Here is a 25,774-nt window from a genome sequence, read left to right on the forward strand (position 1 = left end):
TATTTTCCAGGGATATACAGAAGCCATCCCGGTTCCTTATTTGATCCCGTAATGTCCCACTTTTCCTTAGGATGTCCCTATTTTCATCAGAGAAATGTTGGAGGGTATGGAGTCATATGACACCCCACCCCACCCCAGCCAAGGAGATAAGTAACTATACAAGCCTTAGAAGACATCTGAAGGCAGCTTTTTTAATTGAGTTTTTATATATGCTGGAAGTCGCCCAGAGTGGCTGGGGCAACCCAGTCAGATAGGAGGGGTATAAATAAATAGGATGTCCCTAATGTTGGAGGGTATGTGCATATAATGCCACAGGAGTATATATAGCTCCCAACTCCACCTGCTTCTCCCAGAGTAGCATCTTATCAAAACCTTATCAAAAATCTTATTAAAGTATGTGTTTGGGGGAGCATGTTGAGGATGTATAAAATGTGGAGTGGGGGGAAAGGAAGTTATCTGTTTCTTTCCTTAGGCTTGTTATCCAATCAGAACAGACCTCTTGAAATTCATGACCATGGCGAACATAGATCCATTAATTTCAGTGGGTCTGCACTGAGTAAAACTTAGTTGGTTACAGCCCCCAGGCACTGGAAATAACTTGCAGGAGGATTTAAACTTGTTTGCGTGCTGCCTTAATTAAAGCAACACATCACCCTGATTTTGAGTTAATAAAATTAATTAATGCGCGCCAAACATGGACTTGGGTTAGGAATCCAGTTAACTGGATCTAATGAAGTTGAAATGTACAAGATAAATGCATAAACAAATTTTCCAGTTTGATTTAAACAAGTTGGCATGAATTGGAACTTAAGCTTCTTCGCTTGTATCCTTACACAATGTTAATCTGACATTCAGATTTCATTTGATAGCCTGTATCTTGAATTAAGAGGATCATACAGGAAGGCAATAGGAAAGGTGCCTCTGTTGGAGACCTTGGAGAACGGCTGCCAGTCAGAGTAGACTGTACAGAACTAGATGGACAAATAAGTTTGACCTGGAATGGCAGTGTCCTTTTTTATTTCCTATGAATTTGGATAAAATTTATTTGAACAGATACAAGCACATTCGGGAGAGCAAATTTGCCTCTGCTTCAGAGCTTAGCTCCTCAGCTTCTGTTCCAGGTGACTATCACTTTGACTGCTTATTTGGGTGGCTTATTTTGTTGGTAGGTTTTTCTTTTTAAAGAGGCCCATTGTTCTGGACTCTTTCTCCCCAGAGACTGAGTAATATTTCCTTCTTCCAGCCTGTGTGATTAAGCAACAGGCTTCTTTAGAAAATACCAATGATCAAGCAGAAGGCAGCAGAGCTGCAAAGGCCACCTCTGCCTGAAATGAGCAGGGGGAGAGGTAACAAGGCTATTAGAGAAGGAAGAAAGTGCTGTAAAGAAAGAGAGGCAGGCTGGCCGAGGGGAAATCCTTCTGCTGAATACAAGTAACAAAAAAATCTCGGGATGCATTTGCAGAAGATGGAGTGGAAGAGAAGGAACTGACTCACTCAGAACATGAAAATGCAAGGATGCTGGGGCATGGTCGGGGGCGGGAAGGGGGGGGTGCCTGAGGCAGACAAGGCTACGAAGAAAATGGGAGGTGCTTTGGCTTGAATCTTTACCGAGCAGGAAAGGAAAGCGCGCACTGCACCACAGCTTCGACCTGGATTTCGATTTTTTGAGTCTGGAAATATGCTGCATTGGCCTCCAACAGTGGATTTGGAATGCAGGATTCATTGCCATGCAAAGTGGCAGCGTTGAAGAATCTCAGGCATGTAATGCATTAAAACAGTAACAACACGGCATATTGCAGTGAGCTACCTGGCTGTTTAAAAGCAGAGGTGCTTAAAGATGGAAACAGCAGAAGCTTTTAAAGGTGCAGCAGGGCACTATTCGGTTCCAAAAGAGTCTCTGGTCCCCACAGTGTGCACCTTTAACAGGCACAGCTATTCTTTCCCATTCCCCTTCATTCCCCCCCTTCCCCACCAAAGAGAGAGAGCGAGAGTGAGTAGATCTGCAGGTACATATTTCAATAGCTCTGATGGTTGAGTGAGGGAGTGTGTTGCCTCAAAAAAAAACGTTAAAAGGTGCATCTTTAAAAGCAGTCAAAAAACCCAGCAGGGGTACAGGGTTATGTGAGTCACTTGGCCACATTCAGTAGCATTTCCTGACAATCAGAGAACTACATCCCATCATCAGCATTACAATGGGTGTAAGCAGGGGCTGCAACATAATGGTGCAAAATGGAATGCTCCTGTTCAAGGTTCTGGCCAGTCAGACCCTTCCCCAGGATACTCCATTCCATTCCTTCCCCCAGTTTTCAGCTTTTCCCCTTCAGCAGCCAGCCAGCATTCTGTGTCTACCGAGTACATCCAGGCTTCGGTGAGTTGCTTTGGGGGTTGTCTGTTTGCTTCCTTACATTTTTGTTTCTATTTTTCCTTCTTCTTTTTGGTAGCTCTATAATGCTTGCTCCCTTGAGCTGAAACCTTTCTCCTGTGTGTGTATGGTGCAGTTTTGGCTAAATGAGGATTGGCACTCACTTTGCAAAACATTGCTAATAGAGGGGACGGTGCTAGCAGAGGAGATGGAGGAGAGAGAGAAAAACAAAAATTCTACTGCTTGAATTTTGGGGAAATATAATATCCCTGCCTCCAGTTGCAATATTTAATCTGTGATTAGAGAAAAGCCTAGTGAGAACCAAAGTTTAAAGGCAATGTCTGGCAGATCTCCTATGTGTGATACACCCGCAAGTAATTTCCTTCTTTCATTTTGTTTGTTTGTTGAACTCTTGGGCCCTCCGCCCGGTATTCTCCTGAGAGAAAAGGCTTGTTTTCACCAGTTTCCCAAAGGACAATTCCTGCAAATTCAAGCCAGCACAAAGCAAAAACAATCATCCTTGCTTTTGATGTTACTACTTATATCCTTACACACATTTCATAAATGAAAAAGAAAGGCTTTAAGACTTACTGGAGGTCCTTGTGACATCACAAGTTTTTACAACCTCCTGCAATATATTGTATATTTGTGTATTTCATTATCTGTACTTAATTATTTCTTGAAACAACACTGTGGGCTATGTCATTATTATACTTATTTTCTAGATAAGAAGCTGAGGCTGAGAAATCAGTAAATTGCCCTATGGCTAGCTGGTGAGTTTCTGGCTCTTCTAGAATATGAACCAACATTCAGACTGGACAATGCAGGCAATCTTGTTCACAGGGCCGGCTCTAGGGGTAGTCTGGGTGGCACGGGGCGGGGCACCCAGCGTGGTTGAGACGGCCCTGCTGGTTCACAAAACAAAATTTAAATTTGACTTTGAGTTTGGAGTGAGTATTTTTCCTCTGCCTGCCTCAGTATGCATTACCTTTCAGGATGCAAAACCCTCTCTTGTTCATATAGTTTTCTTGGGCATCTTGGGAACAGTATTGCCTTCTCCCATTGGAGGGGCATTCTCTGCATTCCGAATTGGAAATTCCTAGGGCAGCTGGCAAAAGGCCTTAGCGGAATGGTACCTTTGAATCACCTCTCCCTCCATTTTTAAAAAATGTTGCTTCTTTATTTGCCCAATTGTTTAACGTTTTTGAAAGCTGCTTCAATAATTTATTTTGGGTGAAAATAGCATATAGATATTTGAAACAAAATCTCTCTGTGTATGCAATGTTGCCCTCCCAGTTTGCTCTAGAATAAACTTTACCGCTAAGAGACAATGCTCCTCTATATTCTCAAGGCAAATTTCTGTCCCTCCTGCTTGACAGTTTGTGCGGGTTCTCAATCTGTAACAAAATTGTTGCTCACAGCTAACATGAGCATATAAAACTAACTGTGAATATACTCCCTATGAAAGAACATTTGGAGGTTTTTAGTTTAAACTTGAAAATGTGAGTACAAGGGGACATGATAGCATACCCTCCAACATTTCTCCATTGAAAATAGGGACATCCCATTCCAGTGATGGCGAACTTATGACACGCGTGTCAGACGTAACACACAGAGCCCTCACTGCTGGCACGTGCCCCATTGGCCCATTCACGCTGTTGTTGTTTTTCCCCCATTTGTTCTCCCGCTCCTCCTACAGCTTGTCTCCGCTACAGCTTGTCTCCGCTGTTAAAACCCGGATCCTTTTTGTTGTTGTTGTTGCTGCTGGTAGTCAGAGATTGGTTTTTTGACCCTTTCTGTGCTGTTTTTTCTGGTGCTTTGGCAGACGATGATTGGGTGTAACAGCGTTTGTTTTTTAACCTGTTCTGTGCTGGGGTTTTTTGGCGCTTTGGCAGACTATGTCGGTGCTGCATGTTAGTTCCAGCAAAGGTATTATTCGTCATTTATTTCTGTTCTCTTCCCCCCCCCCCCAAAAAAAGTGCAGCAGCTTTGGGGAACCCCCCCCCCAAAGCAAAGCAACTTTTGCACCCCCCCAAAAAACCTCCAAAACTTTGGTCGGCAGCTCCCCCAGAAAAGCTCAACAACTCTGGGCACTTTGTGATAAATAAGGGGGTTTTGGTTTGGTTTGGTTAAATAATTAATTTTTGGTTTATTAAATACAGTTATATATTACAATTATACATTTTTGTTATTTAAACTATAAATATCGCAAAATTATGGTTTTTCTCTCGAAGTGACACACCACCCGAGTTATGCTCGGTTTTTTGGCGAATTTTGACACACCAAGCTCAAAAGGTTTCCCATCACTGTCCCATTCGATAATGATATTTTTACTATTTATAACCCACACATCTTACTGGGTTGCCCCAGCCGCTCTGGGCAGCTTCCAACATATACAGAAACATAATAAAACATTAAACATTAAAAAAACCTTCCCTATACAGGATTGCCTTCAGACGGCTTAGGGATCGGATAACTCCATACCCTCCAACATCTCTCCAATGAAAACAGGGACATCCTAAGGAAAAGCGGGACATTCCGGAATCAAATCAGAAACTGGGATGGCTTTTTTAAATCAGGGACATGCCTGGAAAACAGGGACACTTGGAGAGTCTGTGACATAGGTGTATAAAATTATGCAGGATGGAGAGAAAGTGTAAAGAGAAAAGTTTTTTCTCTTTCTCTCATAAAACTGGAGCTTGGGGCCATCCAATGAAGCTGTGTGTTGGAAGATTCAAGACACACACAGACAAAAGTATTTCTTGATGCATCAAAAATTTAAAATATGGAATTACCCTGAGATGTAATGATGACCACCAACTTGATGTTTTTTACAGGATTCAACACATTCCTGGGGGATAAGGTTACAGGTGGCCACTAGCAGTGATGGCTATGCTTGACTGCCACAGTCGGAGACAGTATGGCTCTGAATGCCACTTGCTGGGAATCACTAGTCGCACTCAGGGCCAGCTTTTGGGCTTCCCATTGGGGCATCTGATTGGCCACTGTGGAAACAGAATGCTGGACTAGATGGGCCTTTGGCCTGATTGACCAGCCAGGCTCTTTTTATGTTTTCAAAGAGCAAGAAGAAATAGAATTAAATTACAAGAAGCTTGATTTAGGTGGCCTGTCAGAAACTATGGTAGTTTGTTTTTTTCTGAGGGCTTTGATAAGAAGCTTAGGAGCAATAAATCTGCACCTCAATCACCCACCTACCCCCAAAGTGGCCAGCCAGTAAGTTCTGTTGCCTCACCTCCTTTGGCTTCTAGGGTGGTGGCTGAAAAGCTAGGAAGATCTGCTCCTGATGGACCCAGACCAGAGCTGGAGCCTCCAGTTGCTGACCATTACTCCAGGGTGGAATATAAGGAGGAAACTCTCCAAATGTAAAGCATAGCTCAGCAATAGGCTGCCTTAAAGAGCTTGTGGCATCTCCTTTCTCTGTCCAAAGAAAAGGTTTGGACAGGGAGCCTCTGTTGGAGGAGGCTTTAAAGCATGTGTGATGAACCTTTGGCTTTCTAGATGTTGCAGAACTACAACTCCCATCATCCCTGCTCATTGGCCATGTTTGCTGGGGCTGGTGGGTATTTTAGTTCAGCAACACCTGGAAGGCCACAAATTCCCCACACCTGCTTTATATATAAAAAAGCTACCATGGATTAAATGACACTTTGGGTGGCTTCTGGTGCTCTGGAAGGATCTTCTCCATGGGGCACAAGGGGCTAATGTGGGGTGGGGTGGAGTAAAGTGCAGGAGATGTCTCTCTGCAACAGGCAGGCATCTCCATAGTGCTTCAGTAGCAGCAGAGACAGAGGGAGCTGTATCTATGACAATATTCAGGCAGGTTGTAAAAGAGCCACTGAGCATCTGTCCCCAGGAGTTCCATGCCCCCCCCCAGGTGAACGCCACTTCTGCTTGGACCAGCCTTGCACAAGAACCTGGGTACAGTTGGTGGCAAGAGAGAAGGAACTCTGCACTGTGCAACCTTAGACTGCCGTTTATTCATAAATTGTGTCTGTAGCCCTTTCCAGAGAATGGAGGCCTCTATCATTCTTCCTTAACAACAACAACCCAGCATAGTAGGTTAGACTGAGAAATGTTTACTTGCCAAGGCTTTATGGCTAGAAAAGGATCTTGGCCACTCACCTAAAAAGCACCCAGCGTCAATGGCACCTAAATCAGCCCATTTCCCTGTCCTCATCCAAGCCTCCTACTAGACCATCACGCTTTGCTTCTGAGGGTAAGATCGGTGCCACAAAATTGTCCGATGCTCCAGCATGTATCACGCTAAACATTCCCAAATGCATTCAGCTGCCTTATTCTTTCTAATATGCTTCCTGCACAAAGTACAGCAGAATCTGGCTAATTCTCTCTCTCTCTCTCTCTTTCTCTTCACTAATCCTCAAACTCAATAATCCTCATCACAAACTCTGCGATCTCATCCCACTTCTCAGGCGAGTTAAGGCCCTTTCTCTCCTTATGCAATGTTCCACGGTACATTTACCACGACGCTGAGGTGAATTGTAAACAGCGAAACCAAGGCACTTAACAAAAACCAGCCGGTTGCTCAGATGCTTCACTATCAGGAAGAGAATCTGACAGGGAGGAATATGAGCAAGAAGGGCTGAATAGGGTGCTTGCCACACACCTTACATCCCAGGAAAAGAAACAATCCCTCACCATCACCTCGAGGGAAATCTTACTGGGCCCCTCCAGACTGGTGTTTTATTTTGGTTGTATTCTGCAATATGTTCTTAAGACAAAAATGGTGCCTTAGTGGTAGATTTATTCTGCTTTACTTGTTGTTCTGCAATGCTTCCCCCAAAGCTACCACGTCGTTGCTCTCCAGATGGGCTATAGCACAAAAAAGCAGGGCAAAAATAAACTAGAACTTTTCGGGTATAAAAAGCTACAGGATTTCAGCAGGTAACTTCAGGATAGGCACTGATTGGAAATGAAGCAGTGTGATCACCCTGAAACTTTGCAAGTGTGAACAGTATAAAAAGCAGGATCATGTGTGACACTGCCCTTCCCTCACATAGCATTAGAGCACAAATAATCAGGAATATGTAATTTTAAAAAAGGTACTGGGAGGGTCCCCTAACCACCAATTGCCAGAATTCAAGTGATTTTCTACACCAGCGTTCTTCAGCTTTGGGTCATGAAGTGCAGTTGGACTACAAAACCCATCATCCCCAGCCAGCTTAGCCTACACTATAATCTGCACTACACTATGTTGGTTCTATACCATTTTAATGCGTTGTTTCCCTCAGGAAACCCTGCAAAATTGTGGCCTGGACACATGTAGTTGCCTTCTACAGAGTCAAACCACTGGTCCAACTAATTCAGTATTGCTTACCCCAGGAATGGGCAAGCTGTGGCCCTGCAGATGCTGCTTGGACTTCAACTGCCATCATCTCCATCCAACATGGTAAGTGGTCAGGAATGGTGGCTGTTGTGGTCCAACAATATCTGGAGGAGGCCACAACTTTTCCTATCCCTGGTCCGTGCTGATTGACAGCAGCTCTCTGGGGTCTCAGGAACAGATTTGTCCCATCTCTGCTATCTGACTACTTAACCAGAGATGCCACTGGGGATCAAACGGGGAACCTTCTGTATGCAAAGCAGGTGCTCTGCCACTGACCCGTGGCCCTTCTGTGCTTGGTGAGGGTGCCAACAGTTCTTTATTCTCTACAGAACAACAGCACAAGGGTCCCGTACATGTGGTAGCTCTGAGCTCACACACCAAAGTTCACATGGGGCTCTGGAATGGATGGGGCCAAGTATTTCATCATCAAATAGGTGCAAATGGGATGTGCACTTAGCCTAAGTTACAAACCCAGGGCACTCCAATGGCCTACACAGTGGGAGAAATAGCAACTGTGCCTCCGAAAAGAACCCCACTTGGAAGATGATGTACTGTCCAGGAAAGTAAACAAATGCTAAGGCCTTATAAGGAAAGAGAGTAAAATAAGAGAGAGGGATGGGGGCATAATTATATGTTCTGACACATTTTCCCTCCTGGATGAAGAGGTCTCTGCCAAGGTGTCCATTCTGTATAATTTCACACACACAAAAATCATCTATTTCTTGTGTTTTTCAGTTTTTATTATGTTTCGTACATCGTCCTAAGATATATATATGTGGAAGGCGATAAATAAACAACGGCAGCAAAGAATAATAATTATATTCCTTTACCACCACCACCACCACCCCTCTCTCTCTACACACTCCCAGAGCTGAGTTCCGTGTCTATTTTCAGTATATATTCTATTCTATATATTCTATATATTCTATTCTGTATATAGAATATATAGTCTATATTCAGTGTTTAGGGAAGTTTTTAATGTTTGATGCTGTATTGTTTTTAATATTTGGCTGGAAGCCGCCCAGAGTGGCTGGGGAAACCCAGCCAGATGGGCGGGGTATAAATAATTTATTATTATTATAATTATTATTATAATTATTATTATAATTATTATTATTTATTTATTTCTATCCCTGTGGTGAGGTGAAAAACCCGTCTTATTTTCAGAACGAAACCTTGCCTATAGAACAAATTGTCCAAATTCTTGTAAATATGCCTTTTAGTGTGGGTACCAAATTTGGTGCAAATCAAGAGGGCAGGAGAATGACAGATAGTTAAAGCCTAGAATAAAATTCATTACATGTGGAAGGAGATGCTTCTTACCTCCAATTTTTACCCTAACTAATCCGTTTGCATTACTGGAAGGTATGACTCAAAGTGGGGAGGCGGGGAAGTTCCATTAAAAAACTTCCCTGTTGCCATTGGAGGCTGTGCATGTGCGCATTCCTGAAAAATGTGCTGGACCATGCTCCTAATGGGTTGGGATTGTTTAGCAACTGCTTTCAGCACATTCAGCTGGGCAGTTGTGTGATAACCCTGGAGAGTGGTTAGGGTGGTTTGGACATGCATTGCCTGCCACACAGGTTGAGGGCAGCATTTAAGGATTACTTGCATGTGAGAAAGAGCCACTGCCGATCAAACACCACAGAGCTTTCATAGGATGACGTACACCAGGCCTACATATACCTTGTGACCCAAGCACCGCCCCCAGACATTATGGGAGTCCACCAGGGACTTGATCAGCCTCCTGTTTTGTTGCCTGTGTGGGACTGCCAAAAAACAGGGTGGCTCTGAAGCATCTGGCAACCAAGGTGGATGAAATCGGCTTGGTGGGTTACAAGTTGTGCATGTGAATCAGTAAACGAGTCTTTGACTCATGAAGTATTTTCAAATGGCAGTGCCATTTCCCCCTCCACTTTATCAGAGTTAGATTCGCACCATATGAATTGCCATCTGGATCTGTCCTTGGAGAAAACATTGGTTGCCGTATACCAAGCCCTGTAGCTCTGCAGTCTCCATTCATGACTTAATACTAGTCTGATATGTTTGCTTTTGTTCAGGGAAAGGCAGGGACCTCCAGGGCCAGGGAAGGATTGAGTTAACACACAGGAGGACCACATGAGACAGGTGTGCACCTGATACACATACAGCATCTCCCCCTTCCCAGCGGCCTTCTGGATGTGTCCTTGGAGAATGCATTGGTTGCAATAAACCACAGACTGAGGCTTGCAGACCACATTCATTTTAGGGTACTGGGGCAAAAGGATCAAAATAAGTGGGAATTTTATGGCAGCAGGGCCCAGTTGATTGTATGCCCAGGCAGCTCAATTAGTACTCTCCAAGGTCCTGAAAAAGGAAGAGTTGATATGAGGAGGAGAAAGATTGAGAGTGTGTGCTTTTGAGATTAGATTGCTAGAAATTAAAACTGGGTTTTGTTTTGTTTTTTAAAAAAGAATGTTCTTGATGATTGGCTAGGCTAATTTGAGTTGCTAACATCAGCCTGACATAGTATTGCTTAGTTATTTCCAGAACTGGGATGCCTTTCTGGTATTGTTCAATTAGCTCTGCTTCAATTTCCAAATATAAAGCAGCTAAAATAGAGATTGCTGGCATGTATGAAATGCTTGCAGGCTCTCTCTCTCTCTCACTCACTCTCTCTCTAGTGCAATTTTCAGTCCTAGAAACATGAAATGAGTACTCACTTTCCTCCTTTAGCTCTTCTATCACTCTAATGTCCATTGCTTTGATTGCTACGAAGGTTTATACCTTGGAAAAGCAAGAATATGTTTCGTCTTTCTATGTGTGCATGATTTGAGAGAGAAATGGCATTGCTAGAGATGTATAAAATCGTGGGACTGGAAGGGTTCACAAGTCTGAACCCCTTGCTCCAATAGAGGGAAGCTTATGTATGTGGAGAGTCAGTTTGACAATAGCAGTGTGGCTGTGCATATGATGTATTTGACCCAGGATGCAAGTACAATTACCCAGGATGCACAGCAAATACACAAATGTGATTACATGCAGGTGGCAACTTCAGCATGACATCGAGAAAAGTGAGCTTTGGAATGTTTGTGATCTGGGCCTCCGAGTGATACTGAAAACGAGGTGTGTCTGTGTGAAAGGTATTCACTGTGTGCTTCTGGGTATGAGCAATGCATCTGTGTGCTTGCAAGGCCCAGTATACCTTTCCTGTGCCTCTGAAGCATCTGTGCAACTGTGAGATATAATTGTGCAATCTATGGGCCTGTTTTTGACAAACATGTCTGAAACATGAAACAAATGTGGAGGTGTGAGCATCTGTGTGTGGGTATGTGTACAAAGGGTGAATATTATGTGTATGACAGCATTGAAGTTTGCGAGAGAGACTATGCGCATGTGCCTGAAGAACAGGAGAGTGTGTGGGAGTTCCAGGAGACTGATAACAGCAAAAGGAAACTGTATTGCTGCAACAGGAATGAGCACATGTTATATGATGTGGGGTGGGTGGGAGCATCAAAGGTAGAAAGAGGAAAGTACATCCAATTAGGTGGACAGCTGATGAAAACAGAAGTGTTCGGACCCCTTGGATCCAAATTCAAATGTACTGTACTCATAGCAATGGTCATTTGTAAATAATGCTGAGCTCCTGTTGGCACCTTGATGTCCCTCTGTTGGTTTCTCCTATGCAAGAAAATGTAGACTCTTCAGATCAGATCTTTAATACACACCAGCTTTGCTTCGTCTAAACCTGTTAACAAAACTTTATCTGCTTACAATACTGAAGTTTATCTGCAATTTAAAAAACAGCATTGTGGCAGATAGCAATGTTGACATCCCAGGAAATGATGAAGCTTAAGAAATCAGAAGGATTAAAGCAGCACATGAGCTTTAACTCTCAACAGCTACCTCTTTTTTGTCAAGACAAGCAGTGAGCCATTCCTTCCTAGTGTAATATACTTGACCATACATACATCCAGATGCAATAATATCTGAATGCAGGAGTTGATTAGGACTGATCACCAGCCCAGTCCCCTTGGAGAATTCAGCTGAATTCCACTAAGGCCATTTGTTATCCTCAGGTGAACCAAGATTAAATGACATACCATGAGACATGAGCCTGTTTTAGGGACATATTTTATGTGTGTTTTGATTCTACACCGACAACTGCTGAGCTAATCTTAGGTGCAAAGAAAATTGGTCCACATACAAAGATCTGTTAACAGAAACAGAAAATAAATTGAGGATAAAAGATTTTGATGAAATAAAATTTCTGTTAACAGATTGGTTGCAATACCACCAATTAAATGACATATTCAGAAGTGATAAGGAGATAGGCTTTGGGAAGGAATTCTCAAGGTCTGAAAAAGATTTGTTGGGAAATAATGGGAAATTATTAACAAAAATGGATAAGCTACTGTTGGAATGGGAAACAAAAGATGAAGAGGTTAAAGATATAATGATCAAATGGGCAAAAGACTTGGGACACAATGTTCCATTTGAGTCACGGAAAAGGCTGTGGAAAGAGGATTTAAAATTTATTGCATGCAGTTCTTTAAAGGAAAATTATATAAAAATGATGTATCGTTGGTACCTAACCCCAGTTAAGATTGCAAAGATGTATAAAAATTCCACCAATATACGGTATGTTGGAAATGTAAAGATAATGAAGGTATCTTTTTGCATATGTGGTGGACTTGTAGAAGGGCAAAGGACTTCTGGGAAATGATTTACAATGAGTTTAAAAAATGTTTTAGATAACCTTTTATTTAAAAAAAACCCAGAAGCCTTCTTGCTTGGAATAGTGGGTGAAGAGATACCAAAGAACTTAAAGAGGCTGTTTATGTATGCTACCACGGCTGCCAGGATGTTATTTGCCCAAAAATGGAAAGAAGGCACACCGATGAAGGAAGAATGGATAACCAAGATGATAGACTATGCCAAAATGGCAAAGCTTACCGTGAGGATCAGGCAACAAGACAAGAATAAATTCTTACAAGATTGGATAAAATTTATAGAATATGTTAAAGAACACTGTAAATATGTTAAAACATTAGCAGGGTTGTTGTAACATTTATGATGTGTTAAATATGGACAACATACTAAGATTTGAAAATTACAGAGGAAAAATAATGATATGCATGATGATGAATGATTGAATTTGGAAGCCAGGGCGAGGGGGGGGAAGGCAAACAATATGAGTTTGGTGTATAATTGAATGTAAAAGTGTTGTTATTTTTTAAAAAATCTTGGAAAATATTTTAAAAATAATAATAATAACCGTAGGTGCAAAATAAGGCTCTACATCAGGTGTGGGGAACCTTTGGCCCTCCAGATATTGCTTAACTATAACTCCTATCAGCCCCAACAAGCATGGCCAATGACTAGGGATGATGGGAGTTGCCCAAAAGTTCCCCACACTTGCCCTACAATTCTCCACCAAAGCTTTGCTGGGTAGGTTTCTGCTACCTGGGCAGCATTTCTTCCTAAACTAGTTTCACAACCATCATGAAGTCTGTTTCCCCCATCCTTTCTAGCTTTAGAGACAACATTAATTTAGCCACAACAGAAGATTTACATTTCTGGCCAATTCTTGGGTTATTCAAATTAATGTCCTATTCTGTGGACTCCATACCCAGCCAGAATTCATTAGGAATTGTACTGCTGCTGCAGTAAGATTCCATCATGACCACCTGAGTTCTCAATAAGGCATGGATAGGCCAGATGTCTTCTTTAAAAAAAACATCCCTTGGGTTTTAGGAGACTTTTCAAGCTGGTCTTTAGTCTTGCCTTTATAGAAAACCATGTATTCAGAATAATTATCTCCTCCTTAGGGAGTGATAAAGGTAGAGAAGCGGAGCAGGAAACATGTAGAATGTATCCATGCTCTTTCAAAATTCTGTGTTCAATCAAGAAAACCCTCAGCTCTAACCATTTCAAAGTAAGTTCGTAAGCACAGCACAGAGTGTTAAAACATATCAAAGTCCTGTTTCCTCATCCCCAACCCCCCCCCCCCCGTCGCCCCATTCCGCTATTACCCCAGTCAGAACAACAAACTTGTTTATAAAGAGTTGCACTTTCAAGGCTGGGGATAAAGGCCTTGGATGTTTTTTTCTTTCTTTCTCTATCTAAAATCTTTAGAACACTCTAAGCAACATGGGCTGGGGTGAGGGAGATAAATACAGACACATAAGATGAAAACCAGAGGTCTCCCTTGTTGTTTCCACAGGATTCTAGGAAGCTGGTTTGGCCCTTACTACCTAGGGAAGCTGGGACACTGTTAATGAACAAGAGGCCGAGCGATTCAGTCACTTGAGAGAAATAAAGCTGTTTTCTCAGGATAAGACATCAGAACTAGATAATGTCTCTCTGTGTCTCTGCTAAATATTTGTACCCATTCCCACTCACCCCGATACACCTGAAAGTGCCATCACAGGTCAAAAACAGCTGTCCTCACCTGCCTCTGGGTTTCTCTGCATTAAGAGTGGGAAAGCTTTTCCATTCCCTGGGCCACATTCCCTTCTGAGCAACGTTCTGGGAGCTGCAAGTCAGTGGTGGATGGGGCCAGAGCAGCAAATGTAAATTTATTTCTACACCTTTCTATGCTCTATCCAGGCAGGCAAGTCGTTATTAGGGTTCAAGGACACATCCCAGCCACACAAAAGCCACACTCAATGAGGGTGTGAAGGAAGACCAGTGAGCAGGGTGGCCTGGGCAGAAAGGACATGACTAAAGAGGGAGTATGGCCCAGAGAGAGGCTTGGGCCCACATCTGGCCTCTGAGCCTCTACCCCTGCTGTACAGAATCAAGTTGTGAAATCTCAGCATAGGAACTCTCTACGAATTGCAGTTGTTTGCCAGATAAGCTCTGGGTGCATCAGGTTGAGCTTTATGTGTGGAGGGGGAATTATAAAAAAAATGATAGCAGCTTGCAATGTGTTTTCATTATTGTGAGAATTTCAAAGTGCCTGCACTGAGAAGCTCCAGCATTGCATCTTGCTGCCTGGGTTATGTGTTTGTTTGTTTTTAAACCTAATCTGCTTCGGAGTTGAAAGAACCTACAGATTCAAGTGGTGGGTCAACAGTCATGCTTTCAAGTCATGAAGCAGCCCAATGATAGGACAGGCACGTGACCACCTCAGGTGGCAGATTATGGGCAACAATTAAGGATAGCAGACTGGCGGTGGCAGAGACACAACCTGATCCAGGGGGCATAATTCACCGGGACGTTCTGAACAACCCTCATGAAAATGAATGGAAGCCAAACGTCACTTCCTGGCAGACTGTGGCTCAGATTAATCCATGTAAAGGGCTCTCTCTTGGGCCATTTGCTCCAGATAGCAAAAACCTGCATTTCCTGTTATGATTCTGACCAGTTTCATGACCCTGCCTTACTGTATTCCTCCTCATATACAACTTTGGATACAGTTTGGTTCCTCACAGCCATTGCTCTTAATTTCTAAGCTCCTTTCCATACGCAATAAAATAAAAAATAAAATAAAAATGTTTCCCAATTATCACCTCATTTATCCTTACAGCAGCCCACAAGGTGAGCTTAGTTGAAAGATAGTGACTAACCCACCACAGGGAGTTTCATAGCTGAGTAAGAATTTGAATGCCTTCCAGCCTCCTGCCCCCCCCCACTCTATCCAACAAACCAGCTTGCAGAAAAAGGCCTTCCCTTCGTCAGGCAACAGAGAACGAGAAAAGAAACAGCCCTGGTCACAAATGAACTTAGAGGACTCCATTGGGAAGGGGCACTGCCTTGGGTGGGCTGCTTTCCCCTGTCTTACAGTAAGAACGAAGCTTTCAACTGGAAGGGCTTCCTAAAAGGATACACTACAAACTGGCAGAGAAAAGGAAGGATGATCCACTGGACAACACCAAGGGAAAGAAGGAGCAAATGGGCTACTTACCTCCATCCGAGTAGGTCTCTGTCCCATAACCATCCTGAAGACCATTGCTCCAGGTGCCTTCATATTTGGCCCCATTGCCTGTGCATTCACGTACTCCGTAGCGTCCCTTAAATCCATGAGTCCATTCGCCTTTGTACACCCACTTCCCTTTGCTCTCCACACCAATGCCGTGGCGCTTTCCTTGGGCCCAGGTGCCCTGGTAGGTGTTGCCACTCGGCCAGGTATAGACCCCCAGCACTTCAAAGCCGTGACTCCAGGAACCCGCATACTCTCCTTGACCCTTGGGGCCGGTGCATATTCCGTGGCCGTGAGCCTTGCCGTCCTCCCAGCCTCCACAATAGGACCCTCCATCGTCAAAATTAAACCTTCCCCCACTGGACATGCATGTAACTCAGTTTGAAAATTCTCAAAAAGGTGAAAAAAAGAGAGAGGGAGGAGGAGGAGAAGCAGCTGCCAGGGGAGGAAGAAACAAAACAAAAAAAACCCAACAACACCTTAAATAATGCACCAAATCCAAATAGCTGCTTGAGTCAATTTCTGCTGCTCACACTTTCTCAAGGGGGAGACTCATGGAACCTTGATCCTTTTGGCTTCCTGCTCTGGGGGCTGGATTGGAGCAAAATAGGGAGAATAATATTGTCCAGAACAGCAAATCAGGCAGGTTTTGGTGCAAGCAAGTCTCCTTTAAAACCATCCGAGGCAAAACCCAAGGAAAGAAAGGATGCGGGGGGAAGAGGCCAAGTGCCAACATATAAGAAGAAGAATTCCTGGTTTTGCGGGAGGCGGGAGGATGCAACACGCAGGCGGCAGGAAGGGTCTCAAATCCCCCTCTGTGACCTCCACCTGCTGCTGTTTTGATGGAGAAATGGATCAGGCAGTCCGAGGCAGAGCAGCATCTTGGTGGTTATGTTTTTTGCTGGAGAGACTCCTGAATCAGCAGCAATGCAGTGTCTGTGTCTGTCTCAATCTCACGCACACTCTCTTCCTCTCTCTCTCTCTTTCTCTCTCTCACACACACACACTCACGCATACACACAAACACACACATACACACTCACAAACACACCTACACCTCACCCTACAAAAACAACTGTTCTCATTTTCTTCCTCCCCCCCCCTCCCCACACCTCCCACCGCCACCCACAGCAAACCTCTCACTCCGTTAGATCTCGGCTTGTTTTTTGGAACGACTCCCACATTTTGCCTTCAAAGAGAGAGACAGGGAGAGGTGCCCTTTTCGGAAGGGCTGGATTCTTTCAGCAGGGTGGCAGAAAAAGAAGGGATGGAGGAGGCGGAAGAGATTGAGGATGGAGGGAAAGAGGCGCCTCTCTCTCTTTCCTTTTTTGTATCTCCTGTCTGGGAGGGGCAGAGGTCTTCTTGCATCCTCCTCACCCTCTTCTTCCCATCTTCCTCAGTGGAGACCGATCTTGCTTATTAAGGGGAACAGACCCCAGGCTCAGCTTCTGCCTCTCTCGCTCTCTGTCTCAGCTCAAGCTCCTTAGATTTAAAGGTACAGGAACTGCGTAACACTCACCGCTCGCTCCCTCCTCGCCCCCCCCATCAGATCTCTCTGTTCTCTTTCACTTCCTTAGAGACAGGAGGCTAAAAAACCTCCAGCAGGCCAGAGAGAGATAGCTTCCAGAAAAAATGCATTCAAACGGCAGGCTGCAATCTATCAGCCTAGGAAGAGGGTAAAGATTTCTCAGGGAAACCAAGTGGGAGCTCTTGCCTTCCATATTGATATCCCAACACTAACCTGGCTTATTCATTCACAAGTGGCACTGATTTTGCTGGGAGAAGCAACGGACTATGCTTAGGAGGATCCCACTCCTGACTTAATTTTGCTGCTGGCAATACTTACTTCTCTATTCTCCCATCCCACTTCTTAAATAAGCCTAATTTCCTGACTTGAAAACAACAGCCAGGGGCATACCTAGGAGATGCCCAGGTTGGCCCCTGCCAAAGACACAGGCCTAGGGGAGGGGGCACAAAAATCACACATCTCCACTTTGGCTTGGAGTGGCTAGGAGTCCACTCGCCTGCCCATTCCCAGGGCCACTCCTCTCCTGCTCTGAACTGGCCAAGCAAGGTGCGCAGGCTCCTCTGGGTGCCTTGGAGGAGGGTACAAGGGACCGGGGGGGGCACTGATACAGCTCCTTGCCAAGGGCACAAGGGAGTCCAGGTATACCCCTGCATCAACAGCAAGAGCACTTATTTATTTACTAAAGCAAATTACATCCTGCCTGTCATAAGGACATACCTGACCCCTCTAGCCCAGCATCCTGTTCTCCCAGCCGCCAGCCAGATGCAAGAGCACTCACCCCTCCTGCAGAGTCCAGCAACTGTCTCCTCTGACCACAGGACAGAACACAGCCATTGCGGCTAGTAGCCATTGATAGCCATCTCCTCCAAGAATTTCTCTAATCACATTTTAAATCCATTCAACTTGGTGGCCATTCCCTTCATTGTTGCATGAGTCCAGGGAGGGCCCCAGCAGTAAAAAGAAAACAAAAATAATAAAGTCAAGCAGAAACCTCAAACTAGCATGGCAGAAGACAGTTCATTTCCTCTGATCCTTTCTAAGACAACCCAAATGGCTCCAGTTGGTTTCATACATCACACACCTTAACGCCAGTAGGCCAGCTGCTGCTGGAGACTAGTCACAGTCAGGAAGACCCCATATTGAAACACAGCTCCACAGGCTCCACAATCTTAAAACCATGGTAGGACAGAAAGGGGTGCCCCAGCTTACCTTAAATAATGAGCAGGACAACACAGGGAAGTATGTGCCACTCCTTCAGATACCTGGGTTCTAAGTCAGTCCAGGCATTATATGTCAACGCTAAAACCTTAAGTTGGGTTCAATAGCATATAGTCAGCCAATGCAAACTTTTTAAGAATCAGTGTTATGTGGTCCCAGGAGGCTGAGACAGTTAACACTCTACAGCTGCATTTTCATCACAGCCAACCTTCAGACTGTCTTCCAGGGTGGACCCATGTAAGAGTGCAATACAGTAATCTAACCGGGTGGTTACCAGAGCATGGGTTATTGTGGCAAGGCTGGCTCTGTCCAGCAACAGCCATAGCTGGTGAACCAGCCAGAGCTGAAAATAAGTGATCCATGCCACTGAGATCACTTAGGCCTCTGGTGACAAAGCAGAATGCAGAAGTAAGCCTAGGCTATGCAGCTGGTCCTCCAGCAGAAGTGCAACCAATCCAGAGCAGGCCAGCTGCCCATTTGCTGCACCTGGAAACCTCTGGCTTAACAGCACCTTCATCGTGTTGGTGTTCAGGTTCAGTTCATTGGCCTTCATTGTGAATTGCTTTGGGACACCTGGCTGTGCAAAAGGAAATAGAAACAGAAGGAGCTAACAAGCTACCTGAACTCATCCAGACCATGATATCCTCCAAGCACCTATCAATCACTTCATTCAGATAACAAGGAGAAACATAGTTGGGTAACATCAGGCTAATCATGACACTGGGCCCACACACCCCTGATTACCAAACAGGAAACTTTTTTATATGGAATCAGGAAGTTCAGAAGTGCCAACCTAGGCTGTCAGTGACTGTCCAAGGTCTCAGCCTGGGGACATTCTCAGCTCTACCTGGAGATGCTGGGGATTGAACCTGGGACCTTCTTTCTACAAAGATGGTTGTTCCACCTCTGAGCAGCAGCCATTCCCAAGGAGCAGATTCATCCTGGCACCAGGCCTCCAACTTCCCACCTGTAAAGCTGCTCCAGGAGGACACCATGGTTAATGGTAGCAAAAGAATCTCCTGATCTAGTAACCCCAGCTGACACCATAGGCAAAAACGTCTACTTATTTATATGTTCTACCAGCCACAGCATTTTATTAAGTCAGGGCTGGGGAACCTGTAGCCTTCCAGGTGTTAGAACTCCATGTCCCATCAGCCCCAGCTACAATGGCCAATTATAAGGGATGGTGGGAAGTGGAGTCCAACATCAGGAGGGCCACATGCTCCTGAACCCTGTATTAGGTGACAGTAATTTTAAGACCAGTCACCAAGGGCAGCACTGTTTTCTGGGACAGGTACTAACTTGCACAAAGTTTGCAGGAGCAGATGTCCATGCAAAAGGAGCATATCAGAGCAATAAAATAATGAGACATCCTTTATGTAAGAATTCTGAAATAAGGGACACTCATCCAGCATTACAGTTTCTACTCTGAACTTATTCTTGCTTGGATGACTCTTTCTCTTTTTATATGGTGCAAATATGCAGATGTTCCATTCTCCTAATTCCTATCACCCCATGCTGTGAAACAGCATGGAAACATTTTCTATAGCTGTGGCACCTTCCCATGGGTATGCTACTTTGTGCTAGGAGAACAGGGGGGGGGGGACTCGTGAGCCAGTCATGATGCCACAGCAGTGAGGCAGCGATGCCTCTGTGCTGTGTAATGTTTCTGGAAAACTATTCCACTTCTGAGATATAGTGAAGGAGTTTGCCTTTTTCACAGATGCCACATGCTGGGTTGCTGTCTTCATCAAGCTACAGTATTTGCTTCAACCTCAATGTCTCATTCCTGGTCAATCAGCACCAGTTAATACTCTATACGTGTATACCGTATGTGAGATTAAGGTTTATTTATTTATTTATTTAAACTCAATATGCATCACTTGACACTTGTTTACACTGTACAATCATAATCTAATGGTCAGCCACTTGCCAATGTCCCCACTGTGGAAGGACGTGTGGATCCAGAATTGGCCTCCACAGTCACTTACAGACTCATTGTTAAAACCGTGTTTATGGAAGACAATCTTACTTGGCTACGAGTGATCGAAGAAGGAGAAGAAGGAGAAGGAGAAGGAGAAAGAAGGAGAAGGAGAAGGAGAAGACGGAGACGGAGACGGAGACGGAGACGGAGACGGAGACGGAGAAGGAGGAGGAGGAGGAGGAGGAGGAGGAGGAGGAGGAGAAGAAGAAGAAGAAGAAGAAGAAGAAGAAGAAGAAGAAGAAGAAGAAGAAGAAGAAGAAGAAGAAGAAGAAGAAGAAGAAGAAGAAGAAGAAGACAATTTCCTGGGAGAGGAAAGAACTGCTTCTGATGTTGTGTCTTTCCCTACATGTGGAGGAGTCAGAAAATGGCTGGATGCGCAGTTCAGAACACTTAAGTCAGAGGAACAAGCCCTGTAAATTTCCATACTTGCCACAAGCTTCATATTTGTGTCTGACTGTTCTCCATAGCCATTAGAATTTCCCAAATGAGAGCAGCTTTGGTGCATCAGGGGAGAAGGAATTGGGAGGGGAGGGTCATTTTTTCTTACTTACTGTTAAATGTGTTTCATTAGGCAAGATTATGTAGCATAGATTTCCCTCCTTCCATTCCAACCTTTTCTTATCAGTTTGATCTGTTGCCCACCCCACAAAAATCAGCAGATTATTGAGCTATATTGCAGTCAGGACAGGAGCGATATTAGTACAGTTCCTTTGTAGATTCCAGCTTACTGGGGGCATACTGTATTGTCAATAATCTCTGTCAGGTTAATAAAGGTCAGGACCTGGGTTAACCGGAAAGAGAAATTCTTGCACGTGTTTGGCTCTAATTCCATTTTGCTAAGAGCTTTAGTGACAGTCAGGAAATGCTTTATACTTACTCCTGATGAAGGCATGGTGTTTGCATGCTTTGAACCAGGGGGAAATGTTTTTTTCTTCTTTTATTTGTGGATGGCGAGTGCACAAAAGGGGCCTTTAATGGACATGTTAGCAGCCTGAGTGTCATAAATCAGTCCAATTACTTATTTGGGCAGAGCAACAGCAAAGTGCCCTTGCTGGCCACCAAATGTATCCCATTAACTTGGTTCGTACATAGTGTGTCTGTTTATCCAGTCAATTACTGCAAATCTGATCTTCCTTAGCCAGATAAAAATAGAGCCAGTTTCCACATCAAGAGGCTCAACTGCAGCAGCAAAAGAAAAGAGTTGATCTTGATCTGAAAAAGCACAGCAGCCAGCAAGCTTTCCGCTGGAAACTGGGCAGGTGCATGTGTGTGTGTGTGTTTGCTTCCAGCACCAGGAAGAGCCGGGCTTTGGTTTGTCAATATAGCAGGACTCCCAAGCTGATCTAGGGCAGCAGAAGTCTCCCCAAATGAGGCAGACAGGGGAAATTAGGCAGCAATTAAACAAACAAACAAACCAAAAACCCCACACTGTGCAATATTAGAAAAGGCCAGAATGTTTAAAAAGAAACATTTTAACTATCCCTTGATAAAGTTGTTGCGAGAATGCCTGTGTGAGAAGAATCAGTATATTTATTTATTTATTTATTTATGAATGAATGAATGAATGAATGCTATTTTAAACAAATTATCTTGCATAAACACCTGTTGAAATGTCTTTGTAGTAGTATTAAGTAGCCATTGGAGAAGCCTGCTCTATATGCATTGTTGTGTTATCATTTGAAGCACAAGCTTGATCATGTGCCACCAGCAGAGCTTAACTCAGAAGGAGCATCTTCAGAGGAGGCCAAGTCACTGGGGTCTGTGCCTCCCACCTTCAGCTTGGGACCTGCAGTTTCATCCATGGAGAATCAGAGTCTACTCTGTGGGGGAACTATGGCCATCCAGATGTGGGTCAACCCCCAATAGCCCCAGCAAGCATGATCAGTGGTCAGGGATGGTGGGAGTTGTCATTCAGCAGCATCTGGTGGGCCAAAGGTTCCCCACACCTGGTGTAAAGTCAACAGTGTAGGCTCTGGTTGCCAGCCCTAAGAGACTGTCCACCTGGAGAGGCTGCCTTCTTGGGCAGGCCAATAGCCCATCTCGTCCAGGATCCTGTTTTCACAGTGGCCACCCAAATGTCTGTAGGAGACCCTCAAGAAACATCTGGGCGCAAGAGTGCTCTCCTCTTCTGTGGTTTCCAGCAACTGGCATTACTACCTTCTGACCAATGGTGGAGGCACAGCATAGCCATCATGGCTAGCAGCCATAGGCAGTTATTTAGCTTTTCACTTGTTGCTTGGATGTTGCTGTTGCACAATTTATTGCTTCTCGGTTCCAGTCATAACTACCTAGCTGGACAGTTCCCCAGCTGCCTCAGCAACCTTTCTCTGAAACGTTCTATGTAGTTTGTCCTGCTGGACAGCTCCCCTGCCTATGAGAGCTTGATAAGCCACTGAATGCAATCCACCAAATGCAATTCATGCCAGCCCACCAAACCTCTGGTTTTACTGCCTGCGTGGGACTGCAAAAATGGGAGGTGGGTGTTGGCAAGCACCCAGCAGGTCACAACACAATGTCAGGTGAGATGAGGTTGCCTTGTACAGGTCTAAGGGAGGGGCTTGTGCATGCCTCCCCTTCATCTTGTACCTTATGAAATGTGGAACTGCACCCTAAACCAGGCACTCCCCAAGGGTGAGACAGAAGCTACATTGTGCTAGTGGAGGCTGGTCCATTAGGATGAATTGGAAACTGAGCCACTAATCTCAGTCTTCCCCCAGCCAGTCCTCACCTGCCTGCCCACCTTCTTACTTACAACCAGTCAGAGGGTGTCCCTGTCTATCATTGGTTCTGGCTTCACTTACTGTTAGTCACCTGCCTTCTGCCCTATCAGTTCCAATAGGCACCAGGCACCAGTACATTTTGCCATCAGTTGGTTGCACAAATATTACTTTTTTTTCTGGGCAAAATGAATGGAGAAGGGGAGCTGTGTCTCCTGCAAGCATCAGCTGCTGACCAATGCCATGGTCCCAAAGGGAGGGGCCCTTGACCCCCTTGTGAAGCTGGCATGAAGTATTGGATGCCATCCATCTTGGAGAGGGCAAGATAATGAAAGTGTTCCAGCTCTAACAAGGTTGCCAACACCTCAGTATTTTTATAGACTCTGTCCACTCTTTATGGGGCTTTCCCCCGATATGTTTACAGCTGGCATCCCCAAACTGTGGCCCTCCAGATGTTTTGGCCTACTACTCCCATGATCAATAGCTAACAGGACCAGTGGTCGGGGAAGATGGGAATTGTAGTCCAAAACATCTGGAGGGCCGAAGTTTGGGGGTGCCTGGTTTACAGGGCAGTTATATGACAATGAGCCTTCATCCTGATTTGCATGCAGAGTGCCTTCAGGTCTTCCTGTTAATTGTGCTCTCATCACATGCTTTTCAGGGCATTTCCCTGTAATTTTCCACACTGCAAAAAGTCCTATTATTATTATTATTATTATTATTATTATTATTATTATTATTAAAATGGATTTGTTGCACTCAGGTGACAGAGCCTTTTAATCCACTTCAGTTGTGCAACCTTAAATGTCAGGTTTCTGCTTGAATCCCTCCCACAAAATGCTAACAATCTGAAAGCACCCTTAGGTCGCAATCCTGGGTCTGTTTACTTGAAATTAATCCCTGCCAAACTAACTAAGCTGCTAGGACAGGCATCCCCAAACTTTGGCCCTCCAGATGTTTTGGCCTACAATTCCCATCTTCCCCGACTACTGGTCCTGTTAGCCAGGGATCATGGGAGTTGTAGGCCAAAACATCTGGAGGGCCAAAGTTTGGGGGTGCCGCTGCTAGGATCTTTTCTGGTGGACAGGGTTAGTATTTCACATAGTTTATTGCTTCCCTTGATAATCAATGTACAGTATTTAGAACAGAAGCTGCCTGCCACCCTCACACAAAATCCTGAAGAGAAACAAACACTGCTGATATCAATGGACAGATCCACACTTATACTTGACTTTCCCCAAAGAATCCTGGGAAGTGTAGTTTGTTGAGGGTGCTGAGAATTGTAGCAGTGAGAGGGAAACTACAGTTCCCAGCGAAGTCATGTATAGGCATACGTACCTCACTTTGTTGCACTTCTCTTTATTGTGCTTCACAGATATTGTTCCTTGTGAGGACACAGGTGCAGTTGCAGGGAGCCCAGCTGTTTCCAGGAAAAGGAAAAAAAACTGCTATTGCTTTCCCTCTTCTGGCCACAGGAGTGAAGCTGGCTAGGGTTGGAGCCAGGTTTCCTGCCTCCCACCCCTGCAGCTGGCTTGGCTTAATAGTGTAAACAGTGGTGTAAACATAATTTTTATCACTGGGAAACAAAACAAAAAGTGTGTGACTTGCTTTATTGCGATATTTGCTTTATTGTGGTGGTCTGGAAATGGAACCGCAATATATCTGAGATATGCCTGCTCTTTAAACATTCATTGAATATGCTTTAAATGCATGCTGTGGATGTGCCAATGTGACTTTTTTCCAGTTAAGCAAATGTCTGAGGTGTAGGCCTGCTTCGCAACCATTGAGAATGTTCCTTTCATATGCCCAAGAACTGGACAGATTTCAGGATAGGCCATCTTGCTGCCTTGAGATCGTGAGTTCCCCACATACAGCCAATGAATCTGGATGTTATTGCATTGCATTGCTTCTTTATCATAAATGCCATACACAGCCCTATTGAACTGCAAATGTGGAGTCCTAAATCTACGTTGCTGATCTGACTAATGGTCTGCATCCTCTCTCTTTCCCTCTTCCTTGTACAGTACTGAACAAAATCCAGGCCTATATTCCAAATGCCTCACCTCTTCCACGGTTTGGGAGGCAAATGAGCAGCTCCAGTGATCAGATAGGCCACAGAATCTCTGGAGAGTGACATATTCCACACCACCACCCTGTTCCCAGGCTTCCCCCGTCCTTGTTGCTTTTCAGAGCAGCAACTAAAATAGCAGTGTTTAAAAAGGTGTGGACTTGCCACAAGCAGTGAGTGAGTCATCCCCACGTTGCTGGTAGGTCACTAAGGCAGCAAGGAGGAGGGGGTGGGGAACAGCTGAGCATCTGAACAGAGGTAGAATTTCACTTAATTTTCCTCTTGGAAAGGAAATCGTGTTGCACACACCCTGATCTCCAAGTGGTGAGCGGGTCCTGCACTTCCCCATGATTCGATTTCCTTAGAATGCAAGTCAGTGGAGATTGTGGAGTCTTTAGGATATGTGGCTTTATTTAGATGTATATAAATACAAACTGAGCAAAGGGCGGAGGACATCACACCATTAACAAACCAGGAGATCTGGCTTCCCCATTAGATCTCCAGGGAAGCCCCAAGTGACAGCTTTGGTTCCAGCACGAAGCAGTCAAGTCTCTGTGTCTCCAGCTTTCAGCCAAATTCACTCACAAAACGCACGCTATTGTTCTTCTACCTTATAAGGTGATGTT

The 25,774-nt window shown here is 44.5% G+C and overlaps 1 protein-coding gene across 1 annotated transcript in view; it reads right to left on the reverse strand.

Annotated features, from left to right (window-relative positions):
- JPH3 (junctophilin 3) overlaps positions 1–17,157 on the reverse strand; it is an 83,787-nt gene extending 66,630 nt beyond the window's left edge. Inside the window, exon 1 of the mRNA XM_035120767.3 lies at positions 15,619–17,157. Coding sequence (XP_034976658.2) covers positions 15,619–16,000 — 382 coding nt within the window. The 5' untranslated portion in view covers positions 16,001–17,157. The remainder of the gene's footprint in view (positions 1–15,618) is intronic.
- Between the last annotated feature and the right edge of the window lie 8,617 nt (positions 17,158–25,774).

This window comes from Zootoca vivipara, chromosome 6 (genome assembly GCF_965207765.1).
Source record: "Zootoca vivipara chromosome 6, rZooViv2.hap1.1, whole genome shotgun sequence".
Classification (NCBI taxonomy): Eukaryota; Metazoa; Chordata; class Lepidosauria; order Squamata; family Lacertidae; genus Zootoca; species Zootoca vivipara.